The 19590-nt window shown below is 50.2% G+C and overlaps 4 protein-coding genes across 4 annotated transcripts; 1 reads left to right on the forward strand and 3 right to left on the reverse strand.

Annotated features, from left to right (window-relative positions):
* Positions 1-2402: 2402 nt before the first annotated feature.
* COCVIDRAFT_109581 (hypothetical protein) lies at positions 2403-4547 on the reverse strand (the record flags this gene model as incomplete). The annotated part of the gene is made up of 1 exon (XM_014697208.1): positions 2403-4547. One exon carries the CDS (start codon positions 4545-4547, stop codon positions 2403-2405), a length of 2145 nt encoding a protein of 714 aa, XP_014552694.1.
* Positions 4548-4829: 282 nt separating this feature from the next.
* On the forward strand, positions 4830-6155 carry COCVIDRAFT_19263 (hypothetical protein; the record flags this gene model as incomplete). The annotated part of the gene is made up of 1 exon (XM_014697202.1): positions 4830-6155. One exon carries the CDS (start codon positions 4830-4832, stop codon positions 6153-6155), a length of 1326 nt encoding a protein of 441 aa, XP_014552688.1.
* A 5401-nt stretch (positions 6156-11556) lies between these two features.
* Positions 11557-12513, reverse strand: COCVIDRAFT_109622 (hypothetical protein; the record flags this gene model as incomplete). The annotated part of the gene is made up of 1 exon (XM_014697209.1): positions 11557-12513. The coding sequence occupies one exon, from the start codon at positions 12511-12513 to the stop codon at positions 11557-11559; it is 957 nt and encodes a 318-aa protein (XP_014552695.1).
* Positions 12514-14393: 1880 nt separating this feature from the next.
* On the reverse strand, positions 14394-14930 carry COCVIDRAFT_41159 (hypothetical protein; the record flags this gene model as incomplete). Its single annotated transcript, XM_014697210.1, has 2 exons — positions 14394-14471; positions 14529-14930. 2 exons carry the CDS (start codon positions 14928-14930, stop codon positions 14394-14396), a joined length of 480 nt encoding a protein of 159 aa, XP_014552696.1.
* Between the last annotated feature and the right edge of the window lie 4660 nt (positions 14931-19590).

The raw sequence follows: 19590 nt of genomic DNA on the forward strand, positions 1-19590 counted from the left end.
CTAGGAGAGAGAGATAAAGATTAAATTAATCTAATCTTATAGTTATAATCGTCTCTACTCTCTATCTACTAGTTATTCTACCTCTATATATACTAGCTGCTCTAGATTCTANAAGAATCTATCTTAGTNATAGATTNCGTAATAGATAGATAGATTAGATTAGAGATTAATAGATTATTTAGATCGTTAAGATTAGAGTATAATATTAACTTAGGTTAGGGATTAGTATTGTCCTAATATAGGTTAGAGATTAATAGATTAATTTCATTAGAGATTAGCTAAATAGCTTAGATCTCTAATAATATAGAGATCTAATAACTAGCCTACCTAAGATTACTTATAACGTCTTCTATAATATACACTTCTAGGCTACTACTCTTAGCGCTATCTAAGAAGCTACTAAGTAATTTCTAATTAGTTTTTTTAAAGATATATATTTATTTATACTTTTTCTCTATTTACTATACTAATATTATAAAATTATAATAAAAATAATATTTATACTAAGAGAGTTCTAATTTATTAGAGAGATAAAAGCTTAGCTAAGTACTATATAAATAAGTACTACTATAGACTATTATAATTCTAATAGTTAGTTACTTATTATAGATAATAATATAATAAATAAATATCTCTATTAAGTCTTACTATGTTTTATTATATATAATAAATATTTATAATAAATAAAGTCTCTATTATATATTTAGGCTTCTTAATTAGTAGACTTATTATCTTCTAATTATTAATACCTATCTTTTAAAGTAACTCTTAAACTATAATTATTATACTACTAAATAGCTTTTTATTATAAGCTATATATATAACGGCTTAGCATGTGTTCCTATAAATATCTAAATAGTATCTAAACTAGAGTATAATTTAGCCTAGTAGAAAAAACAACTATATAAACCTAATCTCTATAATAGCTTATTAAGTAGATTTTTAATATTCTTTTATATAAGGTCTATTAGTATCTATTTAAATAAAGCCTTATTTAATATTCTACGCACTTCTATATACCTCTAAGTAATATTACTACTAATACTAATCTAAGTAGTCTTATCTACGCCGTTATAATATACTAGTAAATAAGTAGTAGTAAATATAAAGAAAGGTTACTAGAAGTTAGATAGAGATAGAGTAGAGTCTTATATAATTATAACTTAACCTCTATCTTTATCTAATCTTAGTACTAAGATTAGATAAAGGTATAGTAGAGTTATATAGGCTATATAGGTTAGATAGAGATAGAGTTTCTAAGAGTTAGATAGAGATAGAGGTTAAGATCTTATATAATCGCTACTCTACTCTATCTCTATCTAACTTAGGCTAGTAAATAGGTCTCTACCTTAGAATCGTTTTTCTTAATTATCTCTACTAATACTTACCTTATTAGAAAGTTTAGTACTTTATTTTATAGCCCTTAATCTAAGCTCTATTTTTATTCCATATAATAGTAGGCTAGCTCTAATAGGTAAGAAGATATCTAGTAACCCGTTGTGCTAAGAGTCGGGTCTCTACATTTTACTCTAATCTTAAATAACGTCTTACCTATTTAGGTTAGCCTACTACTATTCTAGATAGAATTAAAGCTCTAACTTAGGGCTATAAAATAAGGTACTAAACTTCCTAATTAGGTAAGAATTAGTAGAGCTATTTAAGAAAAAGCGATTCTAAGGTAGAGACCTAACTCGCCAGCCTAACCTAACTCTTAGTAACTCTACCTCTACTTAACCTCTATCTAAATACTAGTCTAATAATACTTAGGTTTAGTTATAGATATAAGCTCTACTATAATACTATCTAACTCTTAGTAACTCTACCTCTACTTAACCTCTATCTAAATACTAGTCTAATAATACTTAGGTTTAGTTATAGATATAAGCTCTACTATAATACTATCTAACTCTTAGTAACTCTACTTAATCTCTATCTAAGATTTATATAACTCTATCTAATCTATATTTTAGTCTATATAACTATTATCTATTCTTTACTCTACTTAGAGATAAAGAGATACTTCTTAACTAGTCTAGAATATACTAACTTAGTAAGATAACGAGAATATAATTCTATTTATAGTCTAGATAACTTAACTAAATATTTACTTAGAGTCTATAAAACTCTACTTTATCTTTATCTAAGTCTTAGTTACTTAGTCTTTATCTCTATGCATAGTCTATATAACTCTACTATTTCTCTACTCTATCTCTAGATAGAGACTATCTATTTACTTACGTAATTTCATTAAAGCTAATAAAATAAATCTAAGAGCTTCTAGTACTATATTAGCTTTATTACTATATAAAGTAGTGTAGAAATAATAATACTAATATAAGGTCTTTAAATAATTTAAGCTAAAAAGGTTTACAGGGATATTATAAAGAAACTAGAGTGGTTTACTACTCTTCTGTTAAAACCCGCGTCCAATCGAATTTCCTCCACCCTTTCCTCCATCCTTCAACCCTCCTATCCCCCTTGACCCACTTGCCCTGCCTCTTCACAACTTCAACATCAACATCTAACATGCCGCCTAGCACCTCTCTGGCGAACAAATCGCCCCTCGGCCACGCCCGCTCATCCTCGACCACATGCCCCAGTCCGCCATCCAGCTCAAACCATACATGAAAATACGGCATCTCCTTTGCTAAACTCCTTCGAAACGCCGCTCTCCCCATGCCGTTCCGCGATGCCTTTTGCGTATCCACCAGCGGCTTATGCTGCGTCCAATCCCCGGCTTGGGCGAGAATCGCTTCTTTGAAGAACGCAGGCGCCATGTCCCCCAGCTCGAACGGGATAGGGACAGCATTCAACGCTGCATGCCCTTTTCTACCAGGGAACGCAGCGTTTTCGTAGAAAACAACATCGCGGCCTTGCTCGTGGTACATGCGAGTGAGACACTTCATGAAGTTGCGGAGTTCCTCCCATTCGTCGTCGTCGCACTCGAGAAGGTTGGTGCGGTGCGCTATGGGCACTATGACGGCGCCGCCAGTGCTGATTTCTGGTTCTGTGGGGAGAGTGAGGAAGACGCGGGTTGCGAGGGAGATTATTGGGGCGACGGGGGGTTGCGGGGGTGACTTGTCTTCGTGGTGGCAAAGGGGACAGGCGTCGAGAATGCGGGACATTTTAGTGTAGTCTTGGATTGCGGCGTTGCGGAGGTTGATGGAGGATTTGGGGGCGCGGGCGGCGAGTTTGGTGGCGTTTTCGTCGAGGTAGTCGAGGTCGTTGTTGAATTTACTGTCTTTTGCGATTTTAGAGGCAAGGAGCTGGCCTTCGCCGCCTGGTTGGGTTTTGGTGCGGCGCTCCTGGCGGACCATGTCGTCGAGGGACATGTCGTCGTTTTCCTTGACGAGGCCGCGCTCGGTGCCGCGCTTGTTAGTGAGGGCGATGACTTCGCCTTCACGGCCACCGGCAAGCATGCGATTGTCCATGGCGTTTAGGACGACAACATCGCGGTCCTTAGAGCCGGATGCGTTTGCGAGGGCGGCGTTGTATTCGGCTTCTAGTTGGGCGGCTTCGGGGGCCTTTTTCATCTTGGCCTTCATCATCTGGGCTTTGAGTCTGTTGAGCTCTGTTTGGCTGAGTGCAACCGTGTTTGCTGTTGGTTGTGGATTAGGGACAACTTCGCCCTGGGGCATATCTGCTGCTTCGCCAGAGTCACAGGACGGTCGGTAAATGCCTGCTTTTAGTCTGCGCTCCTCGAAGAGCTCGCCTGACGGCTTCTCCTTTCCCAGATAATCCTTTCCATACATTTTTCTCCGATCAAGCTCAATCTCCTCCTCGCGTGCCTCGTCAAAGTCACGCAGGTCGCCGTATTTCTCCATGGCGACTTCTTCCACGCTTCGCCCTGATTCCTGTGCATTCCGGTATATGCCCTTGAGCTTCGTCATGCGCCATTGCGATCCGGAGTCTCCAAATGTGTAGCTCACTTCTCGCTGGGCCGGTTCGTCAGCTACAGGGGCTTGCTCGTCCTTGATGTCGGCCAGATGATGGTTCAACTCGGCTTGGTGGATCTTGAGCGCATGCTGTTGCTCAGCCGATGCTTTGACATAAGTTGTCTTCTCCTCCTTCTTCTTTCGCTGCACGTAGTCGACGTCCATGGACGATGGCGCTTTCATCCAATCGTCGCGCTGCAAGTCTGCATCGGCAGCCTCCTCGAGCTGCTGGTCCAGGATATCATCGTCAGGGGGCACGTAGTCTTTTTCTTGCGGGGCATCGTCGCCAGAAGATTCGTCTTCGTGGTAGTGTCGTGACTTGCGCCTTCGTGTCAGGCGGTCCTCATCGTCGCTCGAGTGAGTCTCTCTGTGCTTGCGCCGCGATCGATCTTCTTTTTCATGCCGCTCTTTCCGTTTCCGCCGCGCACGCTCTTCAGATGTCTCCCGATGGTGTCGTGACCTCTTGGAACGATGGCGCTCGTCGTCGTCGTGATGGCGCGAGGAGCGGTGCTTGCGGTGATGCCTGTCGCGACTCCTGCTCCGGTTGCGCTTCTTATCTTCGTCTTTTTTCTTGTTCTGCGCAAGCTCCTTTTCAAATTCTTCCAGGCCCATTTTGGTATTGTTGGCGACGATATTGTTTTAATTGTCGTCGGTGATGTTATGCGACGTTGAGCGCGCGCGGCCAAAGTTTGGAACCGCCGACAAAGCTCGGACCTGACATCACCGCGGCGGTTTTCTAGCGCGTCCGCCCCGCCTAAGAATTTCTGGAAGGCCGCGACTGGTGATTGTTCACTGGAGTTGTGTAGCGCCTGCTACTTTCTTCTCTACACTACCTTCTATTCACGACACTTACACTCCTCCTTGCTGCCGCTTCAACTCGAACAAACCCTTGCCATGTCTGCCTCAAAAGCCCCCGAGGGCGCCACACCCGCCGCTGCCTCGAATGTGCCGGTCTCCATTGTATGCGTGGGTATGGCAGGCAGTGGAAAGACGACATTTATGCAACGACTTGTCTCCCACCTCTACACCCACCCCGACCCCACGACGAGCGAGCCATCAGTATCCAAGAAACCTCCAACCCCGCCCTACATTATCAACCTCGACCCCGCCGTCCACCATGTTCCCTTCACGCCCAATATCGACATTCGCGATAGTGTCAACTACAAAGAGGTCATGAAGCAGTTCAATTTGGGTCCCAACGGCGGCATCCTGACAAGTTTGAACTTGTTCAGCACAAAAATTGACCAGGTCATTGGTCTACTAGAAAAGCGAACACAACCGCCGCCGCCTGCAAAAGAGCCGGAGCCTAGCACTGTAGAATTCATGACAAGCGGAGGAAAGGATAAACAGGCGGCTCCAGTTCAGCAAGCGCAGGTCAAGCATATCCTGGTTGACACACCAGGTCAGATTGAAGTCTTTGTCTGGTCGGCCAGCGGAGAGATTCTTCTTTCGAGTTTAGCCAGCACATTCCCCACAGTGATTGCCTACATTATCGACACGCCACGCACAACTAGCACAAGCACTTTCATGTCCAACATGTTATATGCCTGCTCGATTCTCTACAAGACAAAACTGCCCATGATCCTGGTGTTCAATAAGACCGATGCACAGAACGCCCAGTTTGCTAAAGACTGGATGACGGACTTTGAGGCGTTTCAGACTGCCCTCCGAAATGAAGAGGAAGGCGGCACTTTTGGCGGCGATGGTATAGGCGGAGGCAGCGGATACATGGGTAGCCTGCTGAACAGCATGTCGCTCGTGCTTGAAGAATTCTACAAGCACCTTAGCGTTGTCGGCGTCAGCGCTATGACTGGAGAAGGCATAGACGAGTTTTTCAAGGGCGTTGAGGAAAAGAAGGCGGAATTCGAGCGGGATTATAAGCCCGAGCTTGAGCGAAGAAGAGTGGAGAGAGAGCAAGAAAAGAAGGCGTCGCGTCAGCGCGAACTAGACAAGATGATGAAAGACATGAAGGTTGGCGGCGCCGGCACTAAGCCAAAGCCTCGGCCGCGCAAAGAAGAGCCGCAAACTGTCAGCGACGCGGAAGACTCGGAGGACGACGCCATGGCCCACGACGAGTTAGACTACGAAGACGAAATGGACTCGGATGACCCGGAGTCGGGCATCAAGGAGCGCTACAGACAAGCGGTGCAGGACCGTGGTCTCGATCAAGGCGAAGACCACAGTTTTGCGCGTTATGTTAACATGGCCAAGTTTAGCTGATACTAATCAGTCAAATGAAACAAACCAAAGAACAACAATACACCCGAAATTGCACACGCAATTCTTCTTCTCAATCACTCCATCTATATATTTTTCTTTCCTTGGTCAAAGATGGAAATCCTATGCGAGACCCTTTTTCTTTCCACAACACATCACACATAATTTTCCTCTCTCTCTCTCTCTCTCTCTCTCTCTCTCCTCGCCTCCACGCCCTTGGTTCTCTTCATCCATGCCACAAAAGACGCAGATGCATCCCCGTATCTCGGTCACCGAGGCGCGCAAGCAAACACATGTGTTGAGACAGATGGAGAGAAAAGGGGGGATGAGAGAGAAAAACTCCAGGGGTTCTTGCGTTGTGCGTGTGGTACGGAGTGTGTGCTGTGCAACTGACGGGTAGGCCCAGCGGGCCGCAGCGAAGATGGAAGGGAGGGGGTGCGGGCAGATTGGAAAGACGCCGTGTCAGCCCGCTCTAGGGGGTGGTTGTTGCCGTCTCTCGTCTCAACAAAGATATGGGGACGGGATAGGGTCTTGTTCGCGTGCAGGGGGTATCGAAGAGCTTGTATCAAATCTCTTTTCTCTCCATCTCTTTTTTGATTTATTTGAAACGCTGCATATGGGATTTGAGTCTTTTTTTGGCCGCTCTCAGCGTCCCATTGTCAACTCTATTCTGCTCGCTTTTCCGATCGAACAAGGTAAGATATGTCAGCATTCTAGATCTTTGCCCTTTTAACGCCACAATGCGCTCTTCGGAGGAGAATGAGGAGGAAGAAAGGTAAACGGGATAATTAGCACCGCAAAAAGGTGTATTGTCATACCGGGCACCCACTCACTGCACCGAAACCGCTGCCGATATGGACGTATGCACGTTATATGTATGTATGTATGTATGTATGCAAGTATGTGTGTGGTGTAAGCCTCTCTCCCCTGGTGATACAAAACGATAATATATCCCTGGTCCAAGTGCCCTAACTCCCCGACGCCGCTACTGCGACCGTGTATATATGAGATGATATGGGATGCGGGTGAGGGTAATACAAGAAGTGGCTGACCGAGTTGTCTTTGCTGCCTGGGCTGTTTTGGGGATAGGTGAGATGGCTTGTTGTAGTTTTCTTATCGTTGCTCGGGGTATTGCATCGTTGTTTTATCGGACTTCATATTTGTTTACAAATCTACATCCTCTTGTTTTCTTATCGATGGAAAGAGAAGTGCAGCACGTGCGGCTGACTTTGAAGAAATAGTGACATATCGCGTAGTGACATATCGTGTTGGGGAGGGTGAGATTGTAAGAATGCAACTTTATCATTTTCACTACGAAACGAACTACATCCAACGAAAAAAAAACCATACGCTGGTGAATATTTCCAACGTAACCTATCCCTCACCATGTCAACCCCTCCAAACTGCCCTTTCTAACCTTCCTAATCCCTTACTCATCTTTTAGTACCCAAACCCTATCCACCCCCACCCAAGTACGTATCCCGTATCCCTATACGTACCCTCACCCTCCGTCCGTCCCCTCCTTCCGTCCGTATCCATCTTACCCAATCCCTCCAACCCACGGTCTTCCCAATCAGTGACCCGCACCCTCGGATTCTTCCCATCGAGACTAATCAAGCAAAACGGGCCGAAGTATGTGGAGAGCCCCTTGTTCGGTTTTGATTGAGGGTTAGATCCCGGATCCCTGGATACTTGGCTTTTGCTTAAGGGAGGAGGGGCGGGATGTGAAGGGAGGTGGGAAGAGGAGAGTCGGCGTCCGGGGAACGCGGAGGCGAGGGAAGGTCCGAGGAAGACACAGGTGGGCGAGGATGGAAGGGAAGGATGAGACGGATAGGGAAGGAGAGGGTGGAAGGATGCCTTGTTGGGGAGTGAGAGAGGTGAAGGTAGTGAAGGGATGCTTGTTGTGGGACTGAGGGATTTGGAAGGATGAGTTGAGGGGTTTTCTTTTCTTGGGTTACAGAGCGCACGTGTCATTGTAAAATGAAAATGGTGTTCGTTTGATTTGCGGTGTTTTCTTGTCGTGGATATGGGTTTCGACATTGCGGCCTTTGACGGGCGTGTATTTTGGACATGTGAATGTGTGATGGGTATATCTTTTTCCGACCGGGGTTGAACGGACATAGTCAAAGCAACAATAACGATATTTGGAAGAGAACGGTGACGAGAATGAGAAAGAATTTTTTTGTTTTCGTCTGATCTTCATGTTGCATGAGAGCAGTAATTACAGGAATTTGTTATTCCACTATATTGAGAAGTGCATCTTCATCCTCAGCGGCGTAAACTCGCTCTATCGTTTTTTTTCGTTGTGTCTCGACGAAGACGAATGGAGCAATAGCCCCAAAAGGGAGGGATGGTACAGACCTGCAGAGCAGAGATTGCGTGTCCTCTCTTTCCTGAGACGGGCGTAACGTAACGTAGTACTACTATGGCCTATCTACCAAATGCAGTGCGCATGTGCAGGGTTTCTGCATCATTTACAGATATGGAGATGGGCAAAGAAGCGAGGTTTGCCCTCCCTACGCATGCGTTACGCGTCCCCGGTGTTATCAAGACTCGACCAAGGCAGATCTGTCTGAAAAAGAACAAGCAGGGGAGAGGGAAGACTACTCTTCTCGATCACTTCACACACGGGGTCGAGGGTGGTAGCTTCCTGAAAGAGTTAACGCTATCTTTGATTTGTGATTATGAATAGTTTCATCAGCTGCTTAGGGGGGGCTGGAAAGAGAGCAAGGATCAGGGAGCCATCTGCTGGAAGTCCATTTCCCCTCCCCCATTTCTTGCTTGCCCAGAGGTATGGGCCAGGCTAGGTTATACGGCCACAGTACACTAGTAGCTTCCCCGGGGATATGGTCGTTTCCCCGTAAACTCGCCTAGGTACGGCCATGCGTGCTCAGCTGCTATTTCGGGGCCAGGGGGGGGGTGGCTGATGTGGCCATATCTTACAATATACCAACCGATTCTGTGCCCGGCACCGACCAAGGGCCGACCGTGGCAACGTGCGGGGAGGCGTGTAAGAAATGGGAATGAGTGGTGCGGGGGTCCTGTTGTGTTGCAGGGGATGCCGTGGTAGTCAAGTATCAAGTGCATTTCATTTGGAGGTAGAGGAGAGAGGTGGACTGTACAGATGCAGTGATCAGCGAATCCGCGGATATTGTGTTACACATAGACATGATGGACCGACGAGGAAAATGGTGAGGCTTTTTGGGGCAGAGGAAAAAGAAAGAAAAGAGTACATGTAAGCAGCCGCTGGGGCCGTGGAGGGCTGCTGCCATAGAGGATTGCTGCCGCGGAGGTTGCCGCCAGCAAACGCAATCATGCACGGGGTCCACGATGTCAAGTGCATGTGTCGATATGCGAGTTTTGATGGTTCTCGTCCTGGTGAGGGATTTGGATATGAGTGGTGGTCGTATCGAGAACGTCTTGTCTGCAAACCTTATCGTATATGCAAATCGGCCGCCTAGCTGAAGCAGGGCACTGTGGATGGCGGAAGCCTAGAGTGGCACGGCGTTCGGTCCCACGATTTGACAGGGAATACCAGTTGGTTCCAGCCTTGAGGGGATGATTACGGTCGCTCGTCAGCTTGATTCGTTGTAATTTAGCGTATAGGGCTTGCTCTGGCTGAGCGCGCCCCCTCAAAGCCGTGCAGATCCGTAAGCAGCCGGATGGACATGCAAATGCAAAACATGGAACAGTCAGCAAAAAATAACAAAGGCCGACAACGACAGAGCAAGAGCCAAAAGCAATGAAAAAGATATTGTCAGACCGGGGAAATGGTGTGACGCCCAAGACGTGTGCCGGACAGGCTCCTCGGACGTGAGAAGACGGAGCAAAAAGGTGTGTAAGGTGTGCAAGGGTAGGCTCAAAGTGCGCGTAACCGCTCGGGGCACTGCTAAGTGTGTCGTAGCGGGCTGTCGGCTGTTGTCCGTAAGAGTGTATTGCGGCGCAACTTTAGCACATCTAGGTGTAATCTCGTTGAAGGCATGTCCTTGACTGTAGATTTAGTAATGGGGGGGGGCTTGGATGCAAAGCGTTGTAGTATTAGTCGCAGCAGCAATGCGTGGGCTGGAGGGGTTGGTGTACCCGACCCCAGGGCAGGCCAATGGCAAAACCCGGAATGGCCAGCCTACCCAATGAGGCCTCATGTGCAGATCTTCAGGGCTTCGACCGAGATGTTGAAGGGCGATCTGCAGGGTCTACATTGCTTGGAGGGGGGAGCCGGCCTGCACGAACTAGTGGATTTTTTTTCCAACGTAAGAGTTACACGCAAGCGGTAGGCAGGCTGGGATTGGAAACAAAGAATTGAGAGTTAGCCGTTGGCTTGCATCGGTTCTTGGGTAGCCTGCGGGGAGAGTACGCCGCAGCGACTCACAGATGGCAGCGCACTGAAATAAGCTTTGTGAGGCGCTGCGTAGCGGCCAAGAGTGGATAGCAGGTGAGGAGAAAAAGGCTAGACAGGCTGCGAACCATGGCAAGCCGACGGCAGATGGCCTTAGTAACGAGATTGCGGAATGACAGCGGGCCACCAAGCTGTAGTTTGATTACCGGTCGTCATCGTCACTATTGCATGTGCGCCATGGGTTTTGCATCTGCAAGGCCACATAACTGGCGCCCTGGTTGGCGAGTTGGGCGACTTTGACGGAGCATCTGTCCACGAGGCCTTTCCATGGTTACAGACATATTGTTGAGACTACCAAGCCATATTGCGTTAGGGAGCATTGACAAAAGCCATGCACGTAGATACACCAAGCAACCTTGCCAGCAGGGACGAGCCATGTAATGGGTATGTGTAATTGTTTTCATTGCTATTATCCGAGTAGCAGACAGAGGGGGTGATGGTTTGTAACAGAACACCGCTCAGTCGTCCTCGGGGGCCAGTGCCACATGTGTTCAAAATCAAGACAGAAAATCAAAGGTCGGTGCACCTTGCAAAAAAGGGCGGGTATCCATATTACCAGTTCCAAACCCACGTCCCTATGATTGAAGCCCTCCGTCCACCCAATTGGCCGTCATCATGGTAGCGCTACCACCGAATTGAAACGAGAAGAAAATAAAAATAAAACATGTCTGTAAGAGGGCGTGACTGCCGTAAAGGTATATACATAGGAAATGACAAGGCGAAGAGAATACGTAAGGAAAAGGTCATGCGTGTGTGCGAGCAAATCGCACCGCCCACCCAAAAGAAACGCCGAGATCCGTTTGTAGCCATGACGGCGTGCGTCTATTTCTTCCAAAACGGCCTTTTTTTAGTGGAAAAAAAAACTCCATTAGATGCTGATCGTAGCCGCAAGCGCCATGCTCCAGAGGTTGTTGAGCCTCGTGCCGTAGATCAGAAAAAAAAGTGATGACAAACGTGAGACGAAAAAAGAATAGAAACTAGACTGAGAGAGGCGAGTGACAAAGCTGATTACGACTCAAACTTGCGCTTCTCTCCGCTGGCCGCAATGGCCAAGGCGTCTAGACCACCGTACGAGCTAGGGTTGTAGCTGTAAGGAGTGGGGTCGGGGTACGGCGAGCGATGTTGTGAGTTTGAAAAGTCGAGGAAGGAGTCGGAAGATTGTACCGGGGGAGCCATGTATGACGCCGTAGCGGGACTGACGGGCAGGGTGGGGTCCACCATGGAGAGCGACGACAGGGAAGGCATTGTCGACTGCAGAGGCGCTGGCTTGGGGCGCTTGGCCTGGTGCTTTGCCTTTTTGACGTCGCGGTCGGCGCCCTTTGCGGCGTTGCGGCCGGTCTGGTGAGTGCGGCGGTGCTGCTCCATGTTGTCCTTGCGAGTGAAGGCCTTGTTGCACTCGGGGCAGAAGGCGTCCTTTTTGCCGGTGTGCTTCTTGGCGTGGCGCGCAGCGTGGCCTGAGGTGGTGAAGTAGTCGTTGCAGCCAAATTGCTTGGCCATTGGGCATGGGTAGCTGTTCTTCTTTGGGCGGGTGTTAAGGGCCGATGGCTCCGAGAGCTGCTGATGTTGCTGGTGGTGCGGGTCCTGGAGATGGTCGGGTCTGTTGTTGAAGTAGCCCGGCTGGGGTGGATAGGGCATCGGGGCCGTTTGTGGCTGGTGCATGGGGTAGCTGAGGTCCTTTTGCGAGGGGAAGAAGCCATTTTGCGAAAAGACGGGCGAGTCCATGCCCTGCTCAAAAGCAAAGTCTGGGGTAATGGGCGATGGAGTCTGCATGTTTGAGTCTGAAGAATCGCTGCGGACCAGGCGTGGGGTTGGTGGTGAGGCAGCAGGTGACGAATAAGCTGAGGTGCGGGATTGGAGGGAAGGAGTGATGGAGGGGAGTCGGACAAGTTGAGGTGGAGGCGCCGGGCCGTCGTTTAGCAAAGACACTCTGCGACCTGTCGAATTCTTGCCGGACAAGGCGTCCATTTTGAGCAGACACGTGCCGGTGCGAGGAGGGGAGGTGATGAAATTCACAGTAATGTGGGGAGAGCGAGAGGGGGGGTGTGGTTGTGCGGTGCGGTGCGTGTGCAAAGAAGGCAGTGCAGGACGCAGAGCAGGCGCAGGCGCAGGTAGACAGGCAAAGCACGTGAAAGTCCGAGGCGAGGCGGGCAGCAGCAGCAGCAGCAGCAGTGGCTAACAGTAAGTGGTAGCAGTAGCAGCAGCAGCAGTGTGCAAGACGGTAGAGGGCGAGGTGGATGATGACGTGGTTGAAGAGGGCGATGGATGGGCAACAAGTGGTGAGTGGTGTGGTTGTGGGTGGTAATGGGTGATGTGATGGATGATGGGGAAAGAGAGGGATCTGGCAGCAGCACCAGACGGTTGGGCGGGCGTGGGTGGGCAGTTATAATGGGCAGGCACAAGCAGGGCAAAAGGCACAGGGTTCGCCCATCCGGGATCAGGGCACTATCAGGGACTGAGAATTGCATGCGTGGAGATGGGAAAGTGCAGTGCGCCCTAGGACGCTAGCGCGGTGAAGGAGCAGGGGCCCCGGCGATCAGCTTCTGGCGAGGCGACGCGCGACCAGGAAGCATGCGCACCAGCACCAGGTGGCATCAGCTCATCTTACGCCTGCCTGGCATGGCGCTACACAGCCGGCGATCGAGGGCCACGCCCCCCAAAGCTTCTTGTGCTGTTGAGCCGGCTGCTTGGGGGCAGAGCTGCAGCAGTGCGGGCGATCAAGACAAAAGCAACCCCAGACAAGAGCACCCGCCGCCCAAGGGCAACTCTCGGCCAATGCTGCGCGGCGGAATGGTGCCGTGCCAGGACGACAGATCGCGATCTCGTCAATTTGGGGCGTGACAATGCCGGACTGTGAATGGGGAGGGGACCATCGGCCCTTGGGCTGCAACTGCTCTCCCGCCTGCCCGCCTGCCAGCTCACGCCTTTTTTTTCTTTGCCTGCCGCTCCTCGGACATGGCACTCGAGCATTTGCCGGGCGAGGGTACATGAGAAAGTGTATATTGTGTATGAGTGTGGGTGCGGGTGCGGCAATGGGTGCGTGTATCAGTCAGTGAGTGAGGGAGTGTGTGGGTGTTGTGGTTGTAGTTATTATTATTATTATTGTTGTTGTTATTCTTCTTCCTAGGATTATTATTATTATTCCCAGTTGTTGTTCTGGTTCTTTGCACGGTGCGCCCACACACACGCACATACTCGCATCCATACTACAGGACCACACAGGCATGTGCCCCTCAACAAGCCGATTGCACACCACACCGGCATCCACGTCCACACCGCACCCGTATCCAAGTACCATATCTATGTATGTACCGTCGCAGCAGTCGCTTTCTTTCCTTTGGCATGCCCCCCCCTCGGGCGGTGGGAAGCTGCGGCGCAGGGCGGAGGGCGGGCGTTCTGCGGGCCAGCAGGCCAGGGTCTGCGTGTCGGTACTGGCAAAATGGACGGGGCGGCATAAACGTCGTGATGTCTGATGTAATCCAGAGATCAGGGTCTTCTCCGCTCCCCAATCCCTGTCGGCGCATCCCTGTCCGCCCGTTTCCGCTAGGGCCTAAAGGGGGCAGGCGCCGGCCTTGACGTTCAGCAGTGATCGGGCAATCGGGTGGGGATCGATTGCGGCGCGGCTCCCAATGACGTCGCCCCGCCCGCCAGCCAGTCTCCTGCGCCACAGCCCCTGGAGCAGCTGTCTGCCCCTACTAGCCCCCTGCTAGCCCACCGCGCTCGTCAGACCCATAGACCCCTCTGGCCCTCTGCCCACCTCGCTCCACGCGGACGCCAAACGGTAGCCGTGCACCCCGGGCCTGCTCCTCGTCCCCTCATCGGGTTTTGGCACTACATCGACCTGATCCTCACACCCTAGCCCCTCCCCGTTGCTTTTGCACCACAGCCCTTCCAGCAGGCATCCGGTCCTTTTCCAACTCTCTCACCTACGATCGCGATCCCACGCCCGACCATCTGCCCTCTGCCCTCCAGAGCCCACTGACACTCCATGCAGGGCCCAGCCAAAAGTCCCCTTTTCCCGCCGCCGCCTGACCCGGGCCCTCGCTATCTCTTACACACGCTGATGTCATTGCTACCCACTGCCCCAGTCCCTGCGCACCTGCCGACTCCCAAAACAGCAGGCCGCGATACACTTCTGGCGACCGCCTTGTCCGCCGTGACACCGCAATCCTGCCATTTCGGCCTCTACCCTCCGCTTTCCCGTCACCGGCCATGCAACAAAATGAGCGGGAAGAGAGAGAAAAAAAAGTCTCTTTCGCGTCACCAGAGCCGCCTCCGGTCCACGTGTAAGACCCCTCCTCCCTCCCTTTCTCCCCGATGCATCGCGATCCTCCCGCCTTCCATGTGTCTACCATTTCATGGTCATGCCGGACAATGCGGTACATACGTGTCCAAGTATTACTTACTCTACACACACTGTGCGTGCACTTGCTTTGCCTGGCTTGCTTGCATGTACATTATAGTACGTACATGCTATAACCATCTTACTGCTTTGCCTGGCTGGCTGGCTGCCCGCCCTGTCCCCTCAACCAATACTCTGTCCCCTCATCCGCGGGGCTAATCCTCGCCCTCTACCGTGGTAGCAGGACCCTCGATGATTGTTTCCCCTCGTCAATCGCCCTCCCGATGCGATTGCCTAGCATCTCGTGAAACCTAGATTGCTTCTTTGATGCGTCTTCGCTTGCGCAATCTCGCAACCGCAACCACTGTTCAGCTATCCGTCCATTCCTCCATCCTCTACAGAGACCCTGCATATGCGATCCCCTCTGCTGCATGAACAAGCGCAAAAGCTGCCGGCACCTCTTGATCCCACTCCCACCCCCCATCAACCACGTCCTTTGTTACTTGGACCTCCCCCTGAGCCTGCCCTGGGACACATGCTTTGCTAGCCATGTCCACCATTGTTTGTTTCTGAATCAAGGCCCCGACAGTGTGCGTGCGAATCTCGATCTCTCTGCTACGCAATACGTCATTGAACTTTGCGCCACAAGCGCTGCATCGGATCCACTCGGCCTATTTGGAGAAAAAAAAAATTGCTCCTGCGCCAGATGAGCATTCTGGGCCTTGGCATCAAGTTCCGATCTCGATCTCTCAAGGCGCCACATGCCTTGGGACCAAATCACAACCACGGGCTACCCATCCGGTATGGCGTTCATGCAGGCAACCACTGTGAATCCCATCCAAGTGCCCCCCTCTTGACGTTTATTTATCGAGTAGCGTCTGCATCTTCTCGTCTATCATCAGTCTTGTACGCTCAAGTTCCGATAAACTAACTCTGTGAATACGCTACTTCTCGTATGCCCCCGTACATACACATCACACATGGTCCCTTAGTCTTTCGGCATGTGTGATAGTAGTAAGCCCGTTGGGCAAGCGCGCAGCCCTTTCCCCCTCCCCCTTCCCTTTCCCATCCGCTTCCGCCCACTTTCCAATCATGCATTTCGCTTTCGGCTTCAGCACTCGTCCTCTCATCGACTATGCGGCAGACCCTGGCTTTTCGGGAAACATACCGTGTACACATATGCCCAATCCTGTCGTGCCCATTTGCTTTTTTCAAGCTCGCAGTCTTGGCAAATGGCTGAGAAGAGAACGGACCCTTGAGCTGTTCTCGCCAGTGTTTTTGCATCAGTTGTTTGCGACACTACACGGTAACAAGCATAATCCCCATGATATGCAGATGTGCCGCACATTTGTCGTACGAGTTGTCGCGAGGGTACGCGCGTTATCTACATTAGCTCTATGTTACCTGTGTATAGCTGCTCAGAGAGGTAATCCTCGAGCTGCGTTTCAGTGCCACAAAACCGTTCCGACAATCTTCGGCCTCTGCCAGAGTGAGCATCTGCGACACACCATTGGCTGGCCCTAGCAGACTGAGATCGCTTCCACTACCCCGTTTGCACTACGGCACTTTTTTTTTGTTGTGCGTGCTTCAAACTCAAAACCGTGTGCATTGACGCGCGCGCTATTGACGCCTTCCGTCGCAAGTTATTTTACCAAGATTATGTGCACATCACACTACTTTACTCACCTAGAAAGGAAACGGAAAGAAATGGGACCAAACAACTAAAAAAACAAGGGCGACGCATTATGCAACATGGGCATTCATCCTGCGAGGCTGCCAGCCCAGCCAGCCGCATGCACACGACGTCCACGGGGCTCACTGCCGGCTGGTACTTGTCAGCTCGGGCCCCACCACGAACATCCCCAAGGGAGCCATTGGTCAACCATAACGGAACAGGTTCCCACCACACGTTTCCGACCGTTGCCGGGCCTGCTTGCTTGCTATGTCATTCCCAAGAATGAACGCTTATCCCGCATCCCCGCTGACGCTACCGCAGAGTAGATCCACGTGGAAAGCAACTTGGATAGTTGGCCCTACTTTTTTTTTGCTCTCTTGTCTCTCTGCAGGTTTCTTGTTCCTTTACCAATAATTACGTCGACTGACTATTCCCGGCGAGCGGGGAAAACAGCCAAGCTGAGCCAAGTTTTTTGCTTGCGTCCATTCATTCGCGCCCTCAACACTTGCAAGCAAACCAGTTCCTTGTCCAGTAGTACTGACCAAATATTCTTTGGCACTTCAATGACTTGCATCTCCCCCGTCCAACCGGATCCCCGACTGTAGCTAAGCAACAGCCATCCCCTCAGTCCTCTCCAATCCACCTCTCACCACGCATCACCAATTGCCTTCTTTGGCTGAGAACGCAAGAACAACACAATAACGCCCTGTCTAGGCCCTCCCCCCTCTCCAAATCCCTCCCCAAATCTCTCCCCTTTCCCCGCTCCACTCACATGCCCATTTACCTATCGGAGTTCCGTCCATACTCCGACCTCGCTAAGCCCTCCTTCGTCTCTCATTAAACTCTAAGTATGCCAAAGCATACCCTTTGTAATCACCACGTTCATGCAACCCTCCCGGAATGATTTGCGAGAGGACACGGAGCGGATGCCGACTCAACCAAGCGTGCTTCATGCATTCCAGCCCTTTTACCCCATGTTCGTGGCTGCGAATGGCTTGCGAACCCAAGGCGAGAATAGAAGGAGGGGAAAACAACAAAAGCCGGAAAGTATTTGTTTTGTCTTGAACGACGGGGGTAGGTTATGTAGTTTGCCGTTTCCAGGGTTGCGCAATATGCAGTGTTGGACTATCAATTGGCTTTTGCATCTGGTGTGGGCGCGCATGTGTGTGCGCCTCGTGGTTGATGAACCGTTTTTGTGGTTCGGTACTGGGTTTGGTCAATCATACGCCATTATACTTGCTCCCCCTCTCCATCTTAGTCTATATTTTATTTTATCTCTTTATTATTTTCTTTTGTATGCGTTTGTGAACTCTGGTTCACTGCCATAATTTCCCGCTTGTCAACTTGCCCACCCAACCCCCAACCCCCCCCTCCCTATCATCATCAAAAATCCTGTCTTTATTTGATTGTTTTTTTTTCTCGACTTGTGGGCTGGGCTGGCCAGGCCATGCGTGACATGCGCGGGGAAAGTTACACAGTAAATGTGCAAAGTTGCTTGTTTTACGTCGTACTGCGCGCACGCTCGCGGCTATCTTTCCCTCCACGCACCCCAGTTTGTTACTAAACCACACTCAATCTACTTACTGCCCTTTTCAGCCTCGTACTCGCAGAACGGGTCCTCTTCTGGACTTTTTGTTAGGCGCTCGATCGATGCGCACGCCCGTCATTCCTTCGATTGTACACATTGTTCCTTGGAAAAATAAGTCCGATTACCTTGATTCAAGGTTTTTGCTCGCATTGAACAATTACTCGTGCAGTCTATCTTACCTTCCAAGTTTCCCCCTTCTGGCGGAAGAAAGAGAGAAAGAAAGGCGAGTTGGCGGTGGAGAAAGGATTGCGCGCCATCTCATCTGATGTCTTGTCATGTCGTTGCATCTTCTCTCCGTCTCCCCGCCTTTACAACTCCTACATCAGGTCATTGCACACGTTTTTTCTTCATTCCTGGCTGCTGGTCAGCCTTAACGTCCACCGGTTGCGGACTGTCAATGCCGACGAGCAAATAGCGAGTAGCAACAAGCATTCCTTCCCGCTCTCGCGCGTCAGGCCCTCAATCCTTCCTCTCGCCGGCACCCAAGCAATCTTCCCTTCCCATACGCCCGCCTACTCGGCCATTTCCTCCGTACACACCCACACCCACATACACACCCACATACACATCACCCCACCCCTACACACCTCGCTTGTTTCCACCTCGCGTGCATACACGCGAGACCGTTGCATAACGGGAGCAAAAAAGGGTAGCTCGGTTTCAGCACACCCTCCCCCTCCCTCAACGTCCTCGACCCGTATACATACTATTCTACAATACGTACTTGGATATTACAAGCCGTTTTCCCGCCCCACCCCCCTTCCAACTTTCCCGCAGCAAGCCCCAACGCATTTTCGTGGCTTGCATTTCATTTACGAAAACGGCGTATACCTAGCTGCAGGGACTTTCTCTCTCTTGTGTCCCTTTACCTTTTTGGAACCTGATTCACGCACCCATATTTTGCTCCACTATTCGTTCATACTACATATTCCTACATATAACATACATGCCATATAACCTAATCCCCCCCCCCTCTCGGGGTCCTTATGAATCGAGGCAGGGAAGCGCAGATCGGGTAAAAATAAAACCGGGTATTCGTAAAAGGCGGTGGGGCGAACAGGCGGCTTGCGTGCCCTGCTTTGATGAGTATTTGTTGTCTGGATTTGGAGTGGGAATGAGAATGGGGAATGGGTAGGTTGCTTGACTCGGGGATGCGATGGGCACCCCGTAGCGAGCGTATTTGAGCATGGAGAATGGGGGTGCAAAGGTTTGCGACGTTGAATTACCCCAGTTCTGTGTCGCATGACAGAAATTCTTTGCGACATGGGGATCGAAGGAGCAGTGGGAAATGAAGGGCTTTTGCTTGCCTGAATTGTCACTGTGGTGGGGTTCAATGTTTTCTTTTTTTTGCGGTCCCTTTTTGTTGCGTTGCAACGTCGGGCTGTTGCGTTTGCGTGTTGTTCTTCACTCGGGAATGTTGGCCGGTCGCCGGTGGCCAAT

The sequence above is a fragment of the Bipolaris victoriae genome (assembly GCF_000527765.1).
Source record: "Bipolaris victoriae FI3 unplaced genomic scaffold scaffold_103, whole genome shotgun sequence".
NCBI lineage: Eukaryota > Fungi > Ascomycota > Dothideomycetes > Pleosporales > Pleosporaceae > Bipolaris > Bipolaris victoriae.